This window comes from Cyprinodon tularosa, unplaced genomic scaffold, assembly GCF_016077235.1.
Source record: "Cyprinodon tularosa strain WSP-4 unplaced genomic scaffold, ASM1607723v1 ctg160, whole genome shotgun sequence".
NCBI lineage: Eukaryota > Metazoa > Chordata > Actinopteri > Cyprinodontiformes > Cyprinodontidae > Cyprinodon > Cyprinodon tularosa.
This window is the reverse complement of record NW_024038438.1, coordinates 993,888-1,013,671: the sequence shown is the minus strand read 5'-3', so window position 1 is coordinate 1,013,671 and position 19,784 is coordinate 993,888. Positions and strand designations below refer to the sequence as shown.

General features: G+C 38.4%; 1 protein-coding gene across 2 annotated transcripts in view; it reads left to right on the top strand.

The window, feature by feature from the left end:
• The window catches only part of cttnbp2 (cortactin binding protein 2), a 105,503-nt gene that overhangs the window by 76,367 nt on the left and 9,352 nt on the right, over positions 1-19,784 (top strand). For both annotated transcript variants that reach the window (XM_038280500.1, XM_038280499.1), the window contains exons 5-14: positions 1,730-2,023; positions 4,893-4,992; positions 7,005-7,155; positions 9,205-9,396; positions 11,790-11,907; positions 12,118-12,411; positions 13,131-13,226; positions 18,474-18,553; positions 18,830-18,916; positions 19,357-19,456. In XM_038280500.1, the coding sequence (XP_038136428.1) occupies positions 1,730-2,023; positions 4,893-4,992; positions 7,005-7,155; positions 9,205-9,396; positions 11,790-11,907; positions 12,118-12,411; positions 13,131-13,226; positions 18,474-18,553; positions 18,830-18,916; positions 19,357-19,456 (1,512 nt within the window). The remainder of the gene's footprint in view (positions 1-1,729; positions 2,024-4,892; positions 4,993-7,004; positions 7,156-9,204; positions 9,397-11,789; positions 11,908-12,117; positions 12,412-13,130; positions 13,227-18,473; positions 18,554-18,829; positions 18,917-19,356; positions 19,457-19,784) is intronic.

Here is a 19,784-nt window from a genome sequence, read left to right as displayed (position 1 = left end):
GTCTGGTAAAGTGTCTTAGAAGAGAGCAATAATTTAAGGTACACTGTTTTTCAGCCATTTTAGTGAAATAAGCCATAGCAGACAGTGAAATTGTTGGTGAAAATTGGGCAATAGTGAACGAAATGAAAGGTGTTAGTCATTCTTCAAACATAATAGTTTTTCCACAGTTTTTGGTTTTAATGGGGTTGGAAGTTATGTATTCAACCAATCTTTTGGTTAAACCAACCAGTTTAATTTGGCAGTGTTTTCACCCAATCTACATTTGCACTAGGGCAAACCATTACAATTTAGTCACATAAGTCAAAATACTTGTTAAGTATTATTGCAAATTTGAAAAAAGTCTAAGGTGTGTCTTGAACCAACAACCTTAGGAGTGGAAGCCAATGTTTTACAGCTGATGCTGTTAGGAATGGCGAATGTTTGTAAGAAATCAATACTACTTAAAAATTATATAACAACTGTATCCAGTGGCTTGTTCAGATTTTGATCATTACATTGTTTAATCTAACCAAAATGGTTTATACCAACTGGATTGGTTGGAAAAACAACCAATCTATTCTTAGATATATCCAAACTCTATCCAACTGACAGCAACTCCTATAAACTCCCCAGTGAGGCTGTTTAAATGCCTGTCGAAGTTCTCGAGCCGACTGAACCACTTCCTGAAGCGGTCACGTAGTATCACGGCAGAGAGGCTTCTGACGTCATCAATTTTGCCCCTCCCCTAAATGAATCACACCTCGACACGCGCTTCGGGGAAACGCCCCCTCCATTACTCGACACACAACTCGAAGCCTCTGCTCATCTCATCACATCACTAATTAAAACACTGACACTGAAAGAGCTGGAGGAACCTCCACACATGCATTACGAATTGCATCTGCTTTGGAGATCAGCTTTCCTCATGCTAGCAACTTTGCTGCCAATTTAACACATGCGCCGTTTGAAAAATCTTGTTATTTAGCGATATTTTCTAATTTTTTTGTGTTTGTTTTTTGCCTTGTCCTTTATTTCTTATCACTGCGTTTATTAGATTTATTCAAGCAAAATACTTTCTGTGAGACTTAAGATGTTTTATCAGCTCTACTGGTGTTTCACCACATATGTTATGATAATCACAAAAATAATATAATATTTTGACTCTGCAAATATATTGAGGGAAATGCACATTAATACACTGTTCATTTTCACTTAACAGTTTTGAAAAGCACAACTACAAGAGATTTCAAAAATTTTCTAAAGTTGATGTAAGGGTTGAGACAAACCCTCTTTGCATTGGTATTCGTTCAGATCCAGGATTACTACTTGTTTCTGTCCTTTATCCTCTCTTTTACTGGTGTTTTACATTTAGGACTGATCCAACGATCAAACCTGGACATGCAGCTGCATGTGCATGAAATGCTATTTTTCACATTTTAGTCACTCTTCTCTGCATTTTTCTAAGCTGTATTTTTGTCAGTATTAAATCATTGTATTTAAACAGTTTATAGATTGCCTATCCACATTTTAGATACTTTATGATGCATCTGCTGCAAGTGTTTTTGCCTGAGTTGTTTACTTCATTTTACAAAAGTTTGAGTAGTATTTTGGTGATAATTGGATGTTTTCTTGTTTCCTTTGCACCTCCTCAAAACCTTGCCATCCCCTGCTCAGCACTTCTAGTCTCACGTCTGTTCCTCCTCGTTGTAGTTTAACCTATGCTGCTCCTCCTCCTCCTTCCACCCTGCAGGCTGGTGTCCCTCCGTAGTCTCCTCTCTAAGTAGCAGTGGGCCTGCTGCCCTGGACAGTAGGCACCTCCTGCTCCTCCAAGCTGCTTCCCAGGGAAATGCCACTTTATTGTCAATGCTGCTTACCCAACCAGACTTGAACGAAACCACCATAAGTATCACTTCTACCACCTCATCCATGAACATCACCTCTACTCCTACTCTGGAAAATATGCCCAATCTTCTTGACCCAGACTTCCACCTCAATCACAACCAAACTTCCGCCTTGTTTGCTGCTGCTCACCATGGACAAACAGGTCAGTAAACATCTTTTTCTTCATGTGTTTTCATGGCAAACCATTTTTTAAGCTTTTATCAAAAGATGGGAATGTACTTACGGAAGAGTAAATACTTTAATCTCAGAATTTTGGATTTTAATGTAGATGGGCACTATGAAGGAAGAGATGTGGGAGCACTCAGCTTCCCTGACAAAGATGTGAGTTGTTTGAGAGGACAAGTGACACATTGGTGGAAAATGACGGAATTAGGTGACTTTTTATGTGCCTGAGGGGTCTCCAGTGATGCTGTTTCATCAATGGATGAGCAGAAGGTGATTAAAACAACAGAACTAGTTCAGTCTTTAAAACAGACATGGCTACAGCTTGATGCTAACATGTTTGTTAGCTGTCAAAATTCAGCCAGAATTCAGAGATTAAAATCAGAATTCTGAGAAAAATTGTTAGAATTCTGAGATTAAAGTCAGAAGTCTGATTTTTTTTTCTCATATTATACTAAGATAAAATTTAAACATCAGTTACATTTTTTAAAATTCTTTCAGTGGCCCTAATCCTGTTCTGTATGTACTTTAGGTAATATAAAATAAAAAAAAATGCATCTGATAACAGAAGGAACATCAAGTATTGGATGAAATGTTGAAATATTTAAAAGCACACTGTATCATAAAAGTACACTTTTTTTTTTTTTTTTTTTTTTTTTACAATTTACAGGTTTATATTTGACAAAAGAAAATGGTCTAATGGTCATCCAATAATAATTTCTGGAAGCAGCCTATTGAACTAGCCTATTTCAATTATCTTCTTTCTTGTTGGGTTGGTTGGAAAATTGCACAAAAATGTACTTCACAAACCTGAAAGATGAGAATACCTATAGCTTGTTGCTTATATGAATAATGCTTCTTTTTGCACCCCAGAAACTGTAGTAGGGATAATTTGATGCCATCTAAGCTAGGCTGTCATATATTGGAATTGCCAAAAAAGTTAAGCTGCTTTTCGTCACAAAGTAAAGATGAAAAATATGTCTGGCACTGCTGATTTTATGCAAGTGAAGCTTAAACATGGTAAATGTGTCATAATCTTACTTAATTTCATCCCACATCATGAAAGTTCTCTATTTGTGCTGATGAAGATTTATTCACCTCTGCATGCTTTATTCTTAAAGTATCTGAGGGTGTACCATGCTTTTGGATGGTGCAAAGCAAGTTTCCCCCCACCTAAAGCCCTACATGCATTTAGTCATTGGAAAGTGCAACACTCAGTTCAGCCCAGGAATCCGTTTAATGAAGCAGGTTTACTCCACCTGTTTCAGTCACCGTAGCAACATTCTCCCCAGAGCTAACCTGGTCATGAGCAGGTTTTGTTCAGTAAACTCAGAGTGTCCTGTCTTACAGCCAATTGCTTTGTGTTATTTCCTAATTAAGTCAGATTTTTTCATTATTTTGTGCATTAAAATAATCATTCACTAGATCTGTGAGAAACATTAGCTATTAAAAACAAACTTTGCTTGTCCTTTTGACGAAAGTCTTATTGAATAATGATCAGCATTATTTCACAGAGAACTAAATACTTATAGGGAGAAGATTCTACAACCCAGTTGACTAGATGTGAGATTTGTTTTTGGTTTATTTAATATGAGCGACATGCAGATTATTTTATTTGTATTTATTTTACAGCACACGAAGAACTAGTGATTTTTTTTTTTTCAAATTACATATAAATAGATTCATTCATTATGTTGGGGGGTTAATTTAAGATTCACTCAGTGATAACAATCTACTGAGCCTATGGGACTAATAGCCGCCAATAACAACCATTTATTGGCATAATCATCTCAAGCAGCCTTTTAGTATTTGCTGTGTAATGGAAGACTGAATCAAACTAATTGATGGGATCAATTTAGTCTTGCAGATTTTAATCTGAGTTTGTTAAACCTGATTCTTGAAATGGACCCCAGGTCAAATCCCAATGTGCAAAAACCTGAGATTCTCTCTTTGATTCCTCTATGACAGCCGTATTTCCTGGAAGCCCACAAAGCTCATCATCTCTACCCTAACCTGTAGCTGGGGGCTTATGGTTATGTGCCTATTGCAAAACTATATCGTTTCATTCTATATTATAGGAGCATGAAGAAAAACAAACAGTCCACAGAGGAAAATATTATTTAATGTGCAATTTTTTGTGTTCACTCTGACTTTAATATTTTACACTAGAGATGCACTAATCCAATATTTGCAAAGAAGCATTTGTATCCGTCTCATCTGGCCTGAGGTAAAGACGGTGTGTTCTTGAAAACTCAATTTGAAGTTAACTGTGACAATAGGAAATGCTTATACAAAAAAGTTGAAAATAAAATTTTAGGGAAAAACGATACAATAAAATCTAATGAAATAAAGTACCTTTCGAAACCTTTTTTTTGGCTAAAAAGTTTTTCAGATTTTCATTTCTGAATTGCCTTTTATTCAAATTTCCATTCACAAATCGTGTTCTTCGTTTTAAAAAAATATTGGAACAAAATTCACCCCACCAACCTACGATTTTCACAAAGAAGATTATGGTGTACACTCTGTCACCCAATCAGACCTTATAATGCTGAAGTTCTGCAGTTTACCACTGCATACTTAATATATCTTCTTTAGTTGTTTGCAGATAAAACGTTGAAGAACTCAGAACTTCAAACAGGTTCCGCTTTATTTTACATTATGTGAAAATCGCTTGTAAGCCTCATTTCTATGCGCTTTATGTATTGCATAAGGCAAATAAATATGCGATGACTATACTTAGTGCTCTTTGTGTTTTTTTGTTTTTGTTTTTTTTACAAGCGTGGGAACAGACAGGGATTTTGAACAGGTTGCTGCATCACCTCTCCTCCCTCTGTTATTCTCCCCTTCAGAGTGTGTGAAGCTGTTGCTGTCTGCAGGATTGCCTGCTGACATTTCGGATGAAAATGGATTTACACCCTTACACTTTGCTGCCGCCCACGGCCATACCAGGTGAGACTCAGTTAAAATGCTTTTGCAAAAGTCATGCCGTATCTGTCATCTTTGTACATTTGATTAACATTTATTACACAAGAGTTATGAAAACCAGAAACATGAAGATTATGATTCGGTAACACTTTCTTTTACAGTACATCAATAACCATGTAATAACATTGTAATAACATAGCAAGTCGCACTATAGTACTTGGTAACAAGCAAAACTTTTTGGGTAATTACCCCAAGGTAAAGGTATTTGATTTCAAAAATGATAAACTGCACGTAATTATTACAAATGTATGTGACTATGTAACATTTTAATTACCATTAGATTACCACATAACATTTTCTATTATTAGCCACCACCTACAAATATAAAACTGAACTCAAGATGTACTGATGAATGAATACTGCTGTCACTGTGCAGATCATCTGGTCTCAACTTTCAGCAGATGTTTTTTCTAATATGTTCTATTTTAATTTTTTTTAAAGTCTTTTCAATGTATTTTTTTTACAGCTTCCATATATATTTTTTTATTATTATTTTAACAAACATTCTCTCAAAACAAAAACAAATGGAAATAAAAGTTACATATGATAAATATAATTTGAATTTCTAACATTTAAAAAAAATGGGCAGTACTATTTGAAAAGTATAATATGAACTTAGTTTTTGAAAAAAAACACAATTTTGAGACGGCAGCATTTACTTTCAAAACCTTTTTTGACTGAGAGGTTCTGTTCTCTAGATACCTTTTGTTATTTCGATTTACAAAAAACATTTTTTTCACTGCAACAATAATGGCACAAAATTCACTTTATATGAAGGTCGGTGCGTGTTTACCTGACTGTAGTTTTCCAGGACCGAGAGGGGATGCTGCTCGGAGAGCACAACACCAGTTTGTTATTCAACAAACAATTCAGTTTATATCTATAGCACTAATCACAACACGTCATCTCAAGGCACTTTACAGTTCACAGTTCAAAGGAAAACCAGTTGATTGCATCGACTCATTTACTCGGATGCAATCCCTCACACTAAGCATGCTTGTAGCAATAATGGAGAGTGAAAACTCCTCCAGCAGAACCAGGCTCAGTGTGAGCGACCATCTTCCGAGGCCGACTGGGGTTCAAGGAGACAGAAGCAGAGATACAAAAAGCAGCTGTAAAAGGCGGCCCCGTCCAGGAAACACAGCCAGGCAGACAAGCTCTAAGCCAGCTCCTATGTCAGAGGATGAAGAGAGCACATCCAGCCAGTCACGGTCAGAAAAACAGGACTACACTGGAAAAACAGGCCGATCTCCAACATCTATAAACAAAGGTGTTGATGGCAGCAGCACAGCTGATATTTCTCTCCAGGATGGTGTCGCAGCCAAACAGGAACAGATGCTATGAGAAAAAGCAGAGAGAACATAACATTAACGATTGAACTAACAGATTCTGCAGAGTGGGAGAATAGAGATAGAATGAAACAAGATAATAAAATAGGGGTCCCTATGTCCTCCAGAAGTCTAAGGCTATAGCAGCATAACTATAGTGATAGTTCAGGATAACCTGAGCCCCTCTAACTATAAGCTTTAACAAAAAGTTATGAAAGAAGGTTTTAAAAAAACAAATATATTTAAAACTTGTTTTTTTAAAGCTGACTTTACATATTTTTTTGTTTTATTACTCTTTTTCTCACTTCTTTATAATGTCAATATTATCTCCCTCTAATGGCGACTGTCTTCACAGTGTCGAGTCATATATTTTATCTTTAGGAAATTCTTTTTTCACCTACTGCTGACTGATTTGTTCATTGGGCCTTTTCATGGACAATGGTATTGATGTTCAGGTTTTCTTTAAATGTAGGTACATATTTGCATTTTAGCAGCAGAATTGCCACAGCCTGATCATCTTCAATATGTTTTTTTAATGTGGTAAATTAGGCCTGATAGATGGCCTTCCTGAATCAGTTGGCTAATTATCTTCCTCAGAGACTTGATGTATTATTAAAGAGGTTTCTAAAGTGGCCGTTGTTCCTGCAGCTGCGTGGAGGTGCTGCTAGCGTCCAGAGCAGCTGTGGACCCCGTAGCCTCCGAGGGGCAAACTCCCCTCTTCCTGGCCTGTGAGGCAGGAAGGCTGGACTGTGCTCAGGCTCTGCTGAATGCAGGAGCCAACCGGTCACTCACCACCACTGTAAGTCTTTCTTTAGCTTTCTTTTTCACTCATCCTGTCATTTAGGTGCAGCTGAAAACCATGTAAAATGAGGTATTTTCATATGCTTGCTCCTCAGTGAATAGTAACTGTTGTTTTTTGGTTTCACACAGTGAGATGGAAGCCAAATAATTGCACAGTTGTAAGATGAACATCATTAATGCTGAGAAAATCCCTCCGCTGTCCTCACTGTTGTCTCTTCGTTACTACGTAGTAACACTCTTTGTTTCACACCCGCGCCGCTCCACACAAAGGATTTAAGCAGTCTCAGGGGTTTGGTCGTCTGATTACTGCTATCCCATTGATGCACAAGCTTTCTGTGTCTCCATGGTAACCATAAAGCTCTCCATGAGTAGCTGTGGCAGCCTGAGATGAGCCCCTATATTTAGTTACTTTCTTTGTTCTATATTTAACCTGCTGTGCTCTGTAACATATCCGACCTGCTGAGCACTGGGATATTTTGAGCTGAAACAAGTATGTCTGCCACTTAGTGGGTCATAAGCCGTGTATTCCATCTTAACCCCAAATTACTGCCTGATGTTGATTAATCCTTTTTTTATCATTATTTTTCATCATTGTTTATTTATTTATTGTTATGATTATGGTTTTGGAGAGGTTTTGGTGCATAGTAATACATATGGTCCCATGTAATTAGATGATATGAAAAAAAGTTATTTAAAGGGATCATAGAAAGCAAAACTGAGTTTACATTGTTATAGATGAATGATGATAGTTCAGTGGGTGAAATGGACTTAAAGAGAACTTCAAAACCCATTCACACCTCCTTTCTCTGCAAATCTCACAATTCTAAACTTCCACCATAAAACGGCGAATTAAAGCACAGGGTCGCCCTCGTCCAGGCTACCGTCACCGGGTCGGGTTTGGTCGCTCCGTTCCACACTGGCTCCCTGTTTCAACTACGTGCTGCGCTGTAGTCGACCAAAATCCCGGATGATTTTGAAATTCCCCCCAGACATTTTTTTAAGTATGAAAAGTAGGACATGTCCGGGTAAAAGGAGGATGTCTGGTCACCCTACCATATCAACAATTACTATGTTTCAGTGAGTGAGTGCTTGTTGCTATGATGCATCTTTGCTCAGCAGCTTTGCTCGTTGTAAACCAACCAATCAGAGCACAGTTCATCTAAATATTCACAAGCATACCATAAAAGGAAGAAAACCTGTTGTTTCATTGTGAGGCTTATAACCAGGCTTGCATTAGGGCTCATAGAACAGTAAATATGCCGTTTTCAGCCTAACCAATGTTACACACCCTATTCAGAGACCTTAAGGACCGGCACCAAATACCCTATAGAATCATTCTATGACCCCTTTAAAGAATAAAAAGCAAGTTTGCAGGCTAGGCAGCTATTAGTCTATTAGTCTCTGTGCTAGAAGCAAGCAAGAATCTCCAGCAGGTTATGGGCGATAGGACAGCTTGCCAGTGCTTTCACAGGGCTACAGAAACACATATGTTCATTAGATTGCAAAAATATAAAAAATAATTAATAAATAAATAAATAGTTTTCCTTTATACGATCTATTACCTTTATTTTATTAATTGATAACAGTTGGCCTGGTTTTCTCCACCAGAGAAAGATGTGAAAATCTGGATTAATGTCATTATGTCCAGGCTTAAAGTCTGAAATCCAAAAGGCCAAAGCTAACGTTCAACATGAGGTGGAAAAATTCTGTTTCTCTACTTTGCATCTAAAACTAGAAGCATTGTTTTACTTTACCATCTCCTCTTAAACTAGAGACAAAATGTGAGGATAGCTCAGTCAGTGGCTAAAAAATTCCTCACTATTTCAGACCCATTCATTCTAATTAGTGGAATAAGTTAGTTTTTTAATTGACTGCATTTCTTGTTGGTATATGTAAATATGGTATAATTTATGATTTTTATTTTTATCTAATAGTTTATTAGTTTTTCTAATAGTTTATGATCTAATGGTGAGGACATATGGGACTAATTCACTTCAAAATTATCAAAGAAATAAATGTTTGATAATTATAACACCTCTCTGTACAGGACGGGTGCACAACGCTGCATGCTGCTGTCCGCTCTGGACACGTGGACACACTCCGTCTCCTCCTCCACCACCCAGCTCACGGTGGTCCTCCTGATCCTGCTGACAGACCACCACTGTCTGCTGCTCTCCTGAACCAGGCCAACAGCGATGGCTGGACGCCTGCACACATGGCCGCCGCCCTGGGCCTGAAGGTATGATCTATTAATGATGCACTTCAATCTGACCCAATCACTTGGAAACCACGAGAGTCTAAACACAAACAGATGAACAACCTGTAGTCACTATGATGTTGTTGGTTCTGATAGAAAATATTCACTAAACAAGGAGCTGTTAGGTGATGTTTTTGGGGCTCCTAACATTATGAAATCTGTCTTCTGTCAAATGAATACGGGTTGGTAGGAGATGGGAGCACCTTATCGTTTTAGCAGACAAAAATAATATTGAAAGGCCATAATTGGAGCGAACCAACTCTGTATTCAACAGCTCTACCATAATAGTCTCTCGGGTCTCAATAAATCCAACATAGTCTTTACTTCCTTCCTTAGAGTTGATCATTTTCCAGATGAATCAAAGGTCTATTCGTGATTTTATCTTTATCTTAATTTTAAAAACAGGAAGAAATTGAAAGAAATCAGTCCTGACTCAGCATTACTGCTGTTTTACAGCAGGGTTCTGTTCTGCAGTACATAGGAAATGTGATAGAAAATGCACCGACAATTTTCTGCCAAGTAGTTTGACAATTTTGTAATTGATTTATTAAAATTACTTTTGTTTGAAAAAATAGGATTTTTTTAAGAGGGTTAGGAAAAATCTTAGCCAAAAACGCCATGGCTCTAATATTTGATATACTGTAATAATTTTTTTCAGTGTTTTGTTTTTTTTTTTTGGCCTTGGGTTCCTAATTTTTTTTTTGTTTCTGGTTGAGGTCAAGAATTTTAATTTCAGTGCATCCCCAATAACGTTAAAACAATGTATACGGCAAACAACACAGACACACTCTGACAGCAGCCATTTAACGGTGGTAAACAGTGAGAGCAGTTTTCCCAGTTAGAAATGTCCAGCAGACCTGAAGAAGACTGAGAACAAGTTTCCTGTAAAGGTATCAGCATGGCAATAGTCTGTATTTGGTCCCAGCTTTGGTGGAGATGATTTTTGTCCATGTCAGCTTCTAAAACCTGGCAGAGAATAACAGAAAGCAATGGGCCCAGTATTCTACCCTGCGGGACCCCCATAGAGCAGAGCAGGGACTGTGATGTAAAGTTTCTATTTTACATTACTTCAGATCTGTCAAGTTACATTAAAGCATTTATTGTACTGGAAAAGAGAATTTAAAAGAAGACAGTTTTTGCCAAATGATACGAGGATCTACAGTCATTTGGTCTTTGATTTATACGCTGATGTTTTTTGCCACTTTGAACCACCTGGGGACTCCTCACAGAAAATTCAAAGTTAGTTCTCAGAATGTCAAAGCTGAGTATTTAAAGCTACAGTGTGTAACAATTACAGGGATATACAGTCAGAAATATAATATATTATACATAACTATGTTATTTGTCATCATCTACGAGCTCAGCCTCTTAACCTTAATATTTGCGTTGCCTTAGAATTCGTTATTTATAATTACATAGGAGCGGGTCTCGCAGCCATGGAGGCAGACATCTTTGCGCTACGGCAGCGCAGAGCCAACAAACTAGCGATTGCGAGATCGCCCATTACGCTTGAAATTAACTACGGCAAGTTGAGAGAGATGAACTGAGACGGTACTGAAATCTATACCCTACACAGACCAATTAAAATACTATCTGTAAAATTATCTATGTAAACAAACCTCATCACTTGAGAAGGTAGGTGATGCGGACATCGTGGAAGACATTTTGTCCCGTAACGCTCGCCGTACTGTTGGGGGGGAGAAGCGGTGGGGGGGAGATGTTCATGTTGCTGCGGTCTGCAGTCTGGACTTTAGATGTCGCTAAAAATTACACACTGTAGCTTTAATAAATATGTAAAATAAAACATCTTGTCAACCCAACTACTTTAGTATTGGTATTGGAAGTATTATAACTTATATACATTTTATTGCAATTTACACTGCCACACAAAACGACACACACAGAAATAGCTGGATGCCAGGATTCACAAAATGCACTTCATTTCCTAATGTTTAGATCCACTCATCAACAGGTTTTTAGATATGATCAAATAAAAAAAAGACTTAAATGCTGCACATTTCTGTGCTCAGCCGAAACTTCTTGATTGGATTCTTTTTTTTCTCGGATCCTAAACCTTTTCTTCTCCTCTCCAATATGGAGTATCGTTCAGTAAGGTCCACCTTTTCCATCTCAACACCAACAACTAATGGAATTACTGTCCTCTGAGGGCGGGAAACATTCAGCCTAAATGGATGCAAGAAAAGCCTGACTTAACCAGCCTGCCTGGAATAGAAATCAGAAGGGGTCTCCTTGTCCTTACACAGCATTTGAAACTGTATGCATGCTTGATTCTAACACAAATTGCAGTTCCTTTAAAGTGAGAAGTTTTTTTTCTGTTTCTCATATTAATTTGTGGTGTGTGTTTGGATATGCAGGAGTGCCTGGAGGTCCTGTGCAGCCACACTGAGCAAGATATCGAGCGGAGGGATAAGTGTAATCGCACTATTCATGACGTTGCAACGGACGACTGCAAAGATCTGTTGGAAAACCTCGGTGAGTTTCCTTCTCTAGTTTATCGATGGGGATCAGAGGCCTGATTCACTCTGGGATGGACTGAAGGGCAGAAACCATGAATTGTTTACCCTCCAGATTTTTATGTTGATCATGTTGATGCATAAATCTGAGAAAATGTATTAAACTGTGTTATTATTAGGTTTAGTTGCTGTACCACAGCTCACTCCCTTCTCTTCCCTTCCCTCAAAGAAGCGTACCGGGTCCTGGTGCTCTTAGAGTGCTCAGGTGGAGGAACTGGGTCCATATGTCCTATGGAAGCCCTGGAGGAGGAGGAGCAGGGCAGGGGGCTTCCCAGCAGTCAGCTCGTGCTGGGCAGGGTGACGGTGGACCGCTCGACGCGCTGGGCCCAGCTGAGAGATGCCCTCCGCCACCTGTTCATCTCCCACCTCCAGATCCTCTGTGGAGACTCTCAAACAGCTCGAGAGGAGGCGCAGTCCTCCCTGCTGGGTCTTTCTCCTGCCAGCATCTCCTGCGTTCTCATCGGTAAGGAAAGCAGCTCTTCTGTCAACATGTTTCCTCCTCTTACTCGAAGCCTGCCATTGGGGGAGGCGTTCAACGATGCCACTGCAAAAACTAGTCGTAAATTTAAAAAAATCCTGAATTAAAGCAGCACCTTAATTGGAGCAGGTAGATAAAATAATCTGCGAAAGGACTAATTAGTTCTCCTTTTGAATAAGATAATTAGGTATCTTCTTGCTCCTTTTTACACTTGATCTTGAACTTTTCTCTTTTATGGAACAACTATGCTGAGAGTTCAACACTCACTCGCCCCCATTTCTTCGGCTTGTTCACTTATTTACATGCACAGTGACATGTCAGTCAAATCATATGACTATTTACAAACTGAGCAAAAGCTAAGCTTAAAAGACTAAATTAACAAATGCTATGCAAGCAGGATGCAAACTTGTATTTATCCAGAGTGACTTACTGGTGTATAAATAAAAAAAAAAAAAAGTCATATAACATGACTATGTACCTTTGAGACACCGATATCATTGACGAGTCAAAGAGTCTATCAACAGCTAATAAGAACATGACTCCTAAAAATAATACAGAAATCTAAACATGTGTTTAATTTTTCTAGAATGTGACTATTTGTATTTGGCTTTTTTTTCTCTAAAATGTTTTTTTTATGGCATTTATGTAAATCTTTTATATGATTCCTTTTTCCTTCATCCTCATGTCCCCTTGTTGTCTTCCAGGGGACACTAAGTGGTTGCCTGATCAGGAGCTGCCTTTATCTCCCTGGGATTTGGTCAGAAAGCCTCTCAGCCAGTGTGCCACCATCCGCCTCAGAGGTAACAACCCTGGAAGCCTTTATCTGCTCAGCCAACAGCAAAACGACATCAGAGCTCTGATCACTGATGACTAACACCGTTTGGTGGATAAAAGGTTTTGGTTCTTTGGCTGCATTTCATGAGCAACAGCACATGAAAGAAAACTCAGCCTGGATGGGGCATGTGAGCCAAAGAAGTGCTTTGATTGGTTAATGAAAACTAAGCCAAGCATTTTGTTTTTTTAAATAAGCTGCAGCTCACTTAATAAAATGTACAGATGAATGCAGATAGATGAAATATTAGGTCTGGTTGTGGGGAAAAAAATGGGGAAAACGTCTGAAAAGTCAATCAACATGGCCACTTTTCTTATTTACTATATCCTTCAAATAAAAAGGCTTTCGTCTACAGCACTTTAAATTAGGACTGAAACAATAATTCAGATTATTGTCAATCAATTGAAACAACCGTCAACTAATTTGATAATCAAACTTAACCTTTACTTAGAGTGATGAAATTATAAGCTTCTTAAAGCCTATAAATATGTACAATATAATTGAATTATTTATATATTACCACACATACACATGTGTGTGTAAATGTCATTATAAATAGAGTCTCCGCGGGTTATTAAAAATCATTAAATTATAATTTTTTTAAATTAAGGCCTTAATTGACATTAAAATTCATTAAATGTGATTATCATAGCATTTAAAATGCTTTATGTTTAGAGTCATGGGTGCCTCGTTGATGGCATTAAAGTTATTTCTAAGAGCATTCAATTAGTTACTCATTCCTGTTTAAACCCTGATAAATTAGTTGTGGGCTTATATAATTTTTTTTAGTATAGATTAATCTGACTGTAATCTTGGAATTAATCTAGATTAACATGGCTCATTTGAATTTTGCCAAAGGCATTCATGATATGCTTGTGCTACCTAAATAAGAAAAAGTAAGTCTTAGAACAGGTTTCTGAAGCCAGGTGGCGCATTAGACCAGGGGCTAATCCAAAATGAATCACAAACTGCTTAAGAAAGCTTTTCTACTATAACTGGTGATGAAAATAAATAATATTCAATAAGATGTGTTTGTGTTTATTCAGATAAACATGACTTCTGAACTGGTGGCCTACATAATAGGTCATGATGAACTGTTTACAGTCAGTAGCTTTGTGTCAGTCAGTCCAAGCTCTATTTCTCCTTTTCCACCAGTCACTCAGGCAGAACAACTTTGGGGGCAAACTTTGGATCAACAGCATTTGAAGATAATACTAAAATCTCTGTTCAGAATATCTCTTATGATGTGAAGATCCCGAGTTTTTTTTTTTTTTTCAAATTAAATAGGCAAAAAAACAAAACACAGAACCTACATTTTCAACAGGCTTCCCACTTTACCCACATTCACCAAAGCAATCATCAAAAAGCAAACAATGTTGTGGTCATCATTTGTGGTGTCATAGTAAAATTAAATGTTAAATTACATAACACAGCCTACCTGCCTTTAGGTGGTACTTAAGACGGGAGGAACTCCTGCAGTAAACTAATTCCACATTGCACAAGGTGCAAACAATTCAATTCAATTCAGTTTATTTATATAGCGCCAAATTCACAACACATGTCATCTCAAGGCACTTCACAGTTCAACCAGATCATAAAGTCAAATTGATACAAAGTTCTCCATCTAAGGAAAACCAGTTGATTGCATCGACTCATTGACTCAATACAATCCCTCACACTAAGCATGCTTGTAGCGACAGTGGAGAGGAAAAACTCCCTTTAAACAGGAAGAAACCTCCAGCAGAACCAGGCTCAGTGTGAGCGGCCATCTGCCGAGGCCGACTGGGTTCAAGAAGACGGAAGCAGAGACACAAAAGCAGCTGTAATAGGCGGCCCCGTCCAGGAAACACACAGCCAGGCAGACGAGCTCCGAGCCAGCTCCCATGTCAGAGGACGAAGAAAGCACATCCACCCAGTCACAGCACAGCTGATGTTTCTTTCCAGGATGACGTCACAGCCAAACAGGAACAGACAAGGCAAAGCTACTCTGAGGAAAAGCAGATAGAGCAGAAGGTTAGAGATTGAACTAACAGATTCTGCAGAATAGGAGAATAGAAAGAGAATGAAGCAGAATGATGAAATGGGGGTCCCTATGTCCTCCAGCAGTCTAAGCCTATAGCAGCATAACTATAGAGATAGCTCAGGATAACCTGAGCCACTCTAACTATAAGCTTTATCAAAAAGGAAAGTTTTAAGCCTAGCCTTAAAAGTAGACAGGGTGTCTGCCTCACGGACTAAAACTGGTAGTTGGTTCCACAGGAGAGGAGCCTGATAACTAAAAGATCTGCCTCCCATTCTACTTTTAGAAATTCTAGGAACCACTAGTAAACCTGCAGATTGAGAGCGAAGTGCTCTGTTAGGAACATAAGGAACAATCAGATCTCTGTAATAAGATGGAGCTTGGCCATTTAAGGCTTTATATGTGAGAAGGAGGATTTTAAATTCTATTCTTGATTTAACAGGAAGCCAATGAAGAGAAGCCAGGATAGGAGAGATGTGATCTCTCTTTTTAATTTTCATCAGAACTCTGGCTGCAGCATTTTGGATCAGCTGAAGACTCTTAACTACAGTTTGTGGACTTCCTGATAGTAAAGAATTACAATAGTCCAGCCTTGAAGTAACAAATGCATGGACTAGTTTCTCAGCATCACCCCTGGACAGGAGATTTCTAATTTTTGCAATGTTCCTCAGATGAAAGAAGGAAATTCTAGAAACCTCTTTGATATGGGATTTAAATGACAGGTCCTGATCAAAAACAACACCAAGATTTTTTACTTTATTATCTGAAATCAGTTTAATCCCATCCAAATGAAGTGACTGACTAATCAGCTTATTTTTCAAAGACTCTGGTCCAAAGACTATAACTTCTGTTTTGTCTGCATTCAGAAGCAGAAAGTTAAGAGTCATCCAGGTTTTTATGTCTTCAAGACATGCCTGTAATCTATGTAATGGGTTAGCTTCATCTGGATTTATAGACAGATATAGCTGGGTATCATCAGCATAACAGTGAAAATTAATCCCATGCTGTCTAATAATTCTACCAATTGGGAGCATATATAAAGTAAATAGAATTGGTCCTAGCACTGATCCCTGTGGTACTCCACAGGTAACCTTTGAGCATGTTGAAGATCTATCATTAACATGAACAAACTGAAATCGATCAGATAGATAAGATTTAAACCAGTCTAATGCTGTTCCTTTAATTCCAACAAAATGTTCAAGTCTTTCTAAAAGAATATTATGGTCAACTGTATCAAATGCAGCACTAAGATCCAACAGGACGAGCACAGATACAAGTCCATTATCTGAGGCCATGAGAATATCATTAGTGACTTTCACCAGAGCTGTTTCAGTGCTATGATGAGCTCTAAAGCCAGACTGAAACTCTTCAAAAAGTTCATTATGGTGTAAGTGATCGCAAACTTGCTTGGCAACTACTTTCTCAAGAATTTTGGATAAGAAAGGAAGATTGGATATAGGTCTATAATTAACCAAGTCATCTGGGTCAAGAGACGGTTTCTTAAGCAGAGGTTTAATTACAGCAACCTTAAAAGCTTTAGGTACATATCCCTGAAACAGAGATAAATTAATCACATCTAAAATGGAGGAGGAGATCAAAGGGAATGCCTCCTTAAATAACCTGGTTGGAACTGGATCTAACATACAAGTTGAAGGCTTAGATGAAGACAATAATTTTGCTAATTCAGAGAGTTCAACTGGATCAAAGCAGTCTAAACCCGGTTCAGATTCCATGACTACCTCAGGTACAATCGCGGATAGAGGAGTGCTTATGATCTTATTTTTAATAAGATCAATCTTATTTATAAAGAATCCCATAAAATCATTGCTGCTAAGAGCAGGTGGAATGGACGGTTCAACAGAGCTATGGCTCTGGGTGAGTTTGGCAACTGTATTAAAAAGAAATCTAGGATTATTCTTATTCTCCTCTTTTAATGAGGAGAAGTATGCTGCTCTTGCTTTACAAAGGGTCCTCTTATACAGCAGTAAACCATTTTTACTGCTTTATTCTTGTTGAGTTTTCCATTGAGAAGCTTTGTAAAAATAAATATTCTCTGAAGCAAACCTAGCGTCTTTATAGCTGCATCCATGTCAGCACGTCACGTTCAATATGGTAATTTCACAGTATATATATAACTATATATGTATATATAAATATACATATATATATATATATGTAGATTTTTTTATACCTGTTTCAATGCTGCTATAAATTAAAACTTTGCTATTTTGTAATTCATATGAAATCCACAATAAATGTTTCATTCATTTAAAAATTTTAATTTAATAAAAGATTCTTCTAAGATACCTGAATAAACAAAACAATAATCACTTGATTAATATGTCTGTATGACTGAAATAATAGATGGATGCAGCTCTACCTTAAATAAAATAAAACAGATGCCATTTAAGGGCCTCGACTGATTCAGTCCTTATTCCCTGCACTTGTAGCAAAGACACTAATAAAAAGCATCAAGGACATTTCCAAGTTTTCAGATTCTGTTTTTATTTATTCAAAAATATTTTTTTTGCACCAGAACGCCCTTGTATGTTTTTTCTTTACACTGATAACCATACTTTCTAACTTTGAAGCTGTACTTCATTTATTCACATATGTAATTTTAGGTGGAAATTGGCCCTAAAGCCCTCTGGCGTTTTAAGACGCACGCTTCTCTCTGTAAACTAATTGTTCAATAAATGTCTCGAATGCGATCGAAAGCTCTCATCTCTACCACATTCTCACTGCAGCTGTTAGGAGCTGTTAAACCAAACACTTGTTATGCAATATTCCCTCATAGATTGAGCGGCTGGGATGTGGTTTGGTCAGATGGATCGATGAAGGACTGACGTTCATTTATTACTCATTACTTTCATTCGACCTGCAGTTTTACAAACCAGAACTGAGCCCAAAACTTTGAATAAATAGTTTTTCTTTAATTTACACGTGAGGTCCCTGTAGTTTCACCTTGATCTTGCACTATTTAAAGCCATCAAAACATTGTTGGCAAAAATTGGTGACGTTTTTTAACAAAATATGGCCTCAATTAATCTCAATAGCTCCTCTTGTTCACTTTTTCTGATCAGACCCTACCCTCTGATAGCATGCACAGAAATATAGACTCCATTATCTAGATTTCCCATGTTGATGCAGTTAATCACGGCTATCGATGGTTCTGTTTCCATCTCTCTCTGGCAGGTCTGCAAGAGTCGTGTCTGGATGAGTTGGCCCTGGAATCCCTCCTCCCTTTGCCTCTGCTGCACAACTGCGTCCGCCTGGTAAACAAAGACAGTTTGGGGAAAACAGGGGAGGCAGAAATCAGCAGAGTGAAAATAAATGAGGAAGCTGCCACTATGAGACACGCTTATAGCAGCTGTGACGCCCTCTGCTGGCTTTTGCTTAGGGAGAATGATGCAATCTGCATGAAAGATAAGCCACTTAGATGTTTTTAGGAGCTTATCCGTCACACTTTACCATTCAGTAATCAGAAATAAGGTTACATTTTCAAAGAAGCTGATCTGATACCTTTCTGGGGTCTGCTTCTCTGTGTTAAGGTGGAGCAGTATGGGAACCTCTTTTTTCACGGCCTGGAGGGCAGCTGCCAGGAGTACATCGCCAACGTGGTCGCTCACTGCATCAAGGTACCAAAGCCGATCGGTTCCACCAGAAATGAAACAGAGACCCTCCGCAGTCAGCCGCGGGGGGTTGTGAGGCGTAGTCTGTCACTGTAGGAGCCGCATCATTGCTCTGGTTGCCATGGCAAAGAGTTTTTAACACAGATCTGTAAATGTGTGAAATAATCTTCAGAATACTACTAATCCTCCTTAGCCATGCTCCAGGCTTTGACATTCTTTAGTGTTTTGTTGTCATAGCGACGTGAACAAACGATGTACAGACCATAAATGCTCCATCTCTCTTCAAAAAACAAAATAGAACTCCTTTGTTTTCATTCACATTCTCCTCCTGCTCCACTGCTCCACTTCCCTCGGCGCATAGTAGTACTTCTCTTTTGTTTCCATGACAACGTGCGTCTTCCCTCACTCATCCCGTCCTCTCATTTCTGCCGCTGTGTTTGTATCAGTGGAAACAGGAGGCGGAGGGAGCGAGCTGCGACGTGGTGAGGGTGGAGGTGGAGGAGAACCTGAGCAAAGAGCAGCTGCTGGAGACCTTCATCAACTGTGGTGAGAAACTTTCAGAGCTGGACGCTCATCCACGTCATCTGATTCTTCTAAAATAAGCACTAAGAAGAACATGTCTGAGTTTTTGGGGAACCGCTTTAGATTTGGTCCAGTGGGCAGATTTACAGGTTTTAACTCAGCAAATTAACTTTATGACCCAAACTGCAGAGAGAGGTACATAACAGGGGTTCCAAGATAGGGGGGGCAGGACCCCAAGGGTGCATCACAAGATGGTTTTCACCATCATTGTGATGTGATGCCAGAGGCAAATTGAGGGCAAATTATAAAAATATAATATATGAATAAGTACAAAATTCATATTTCAATTATG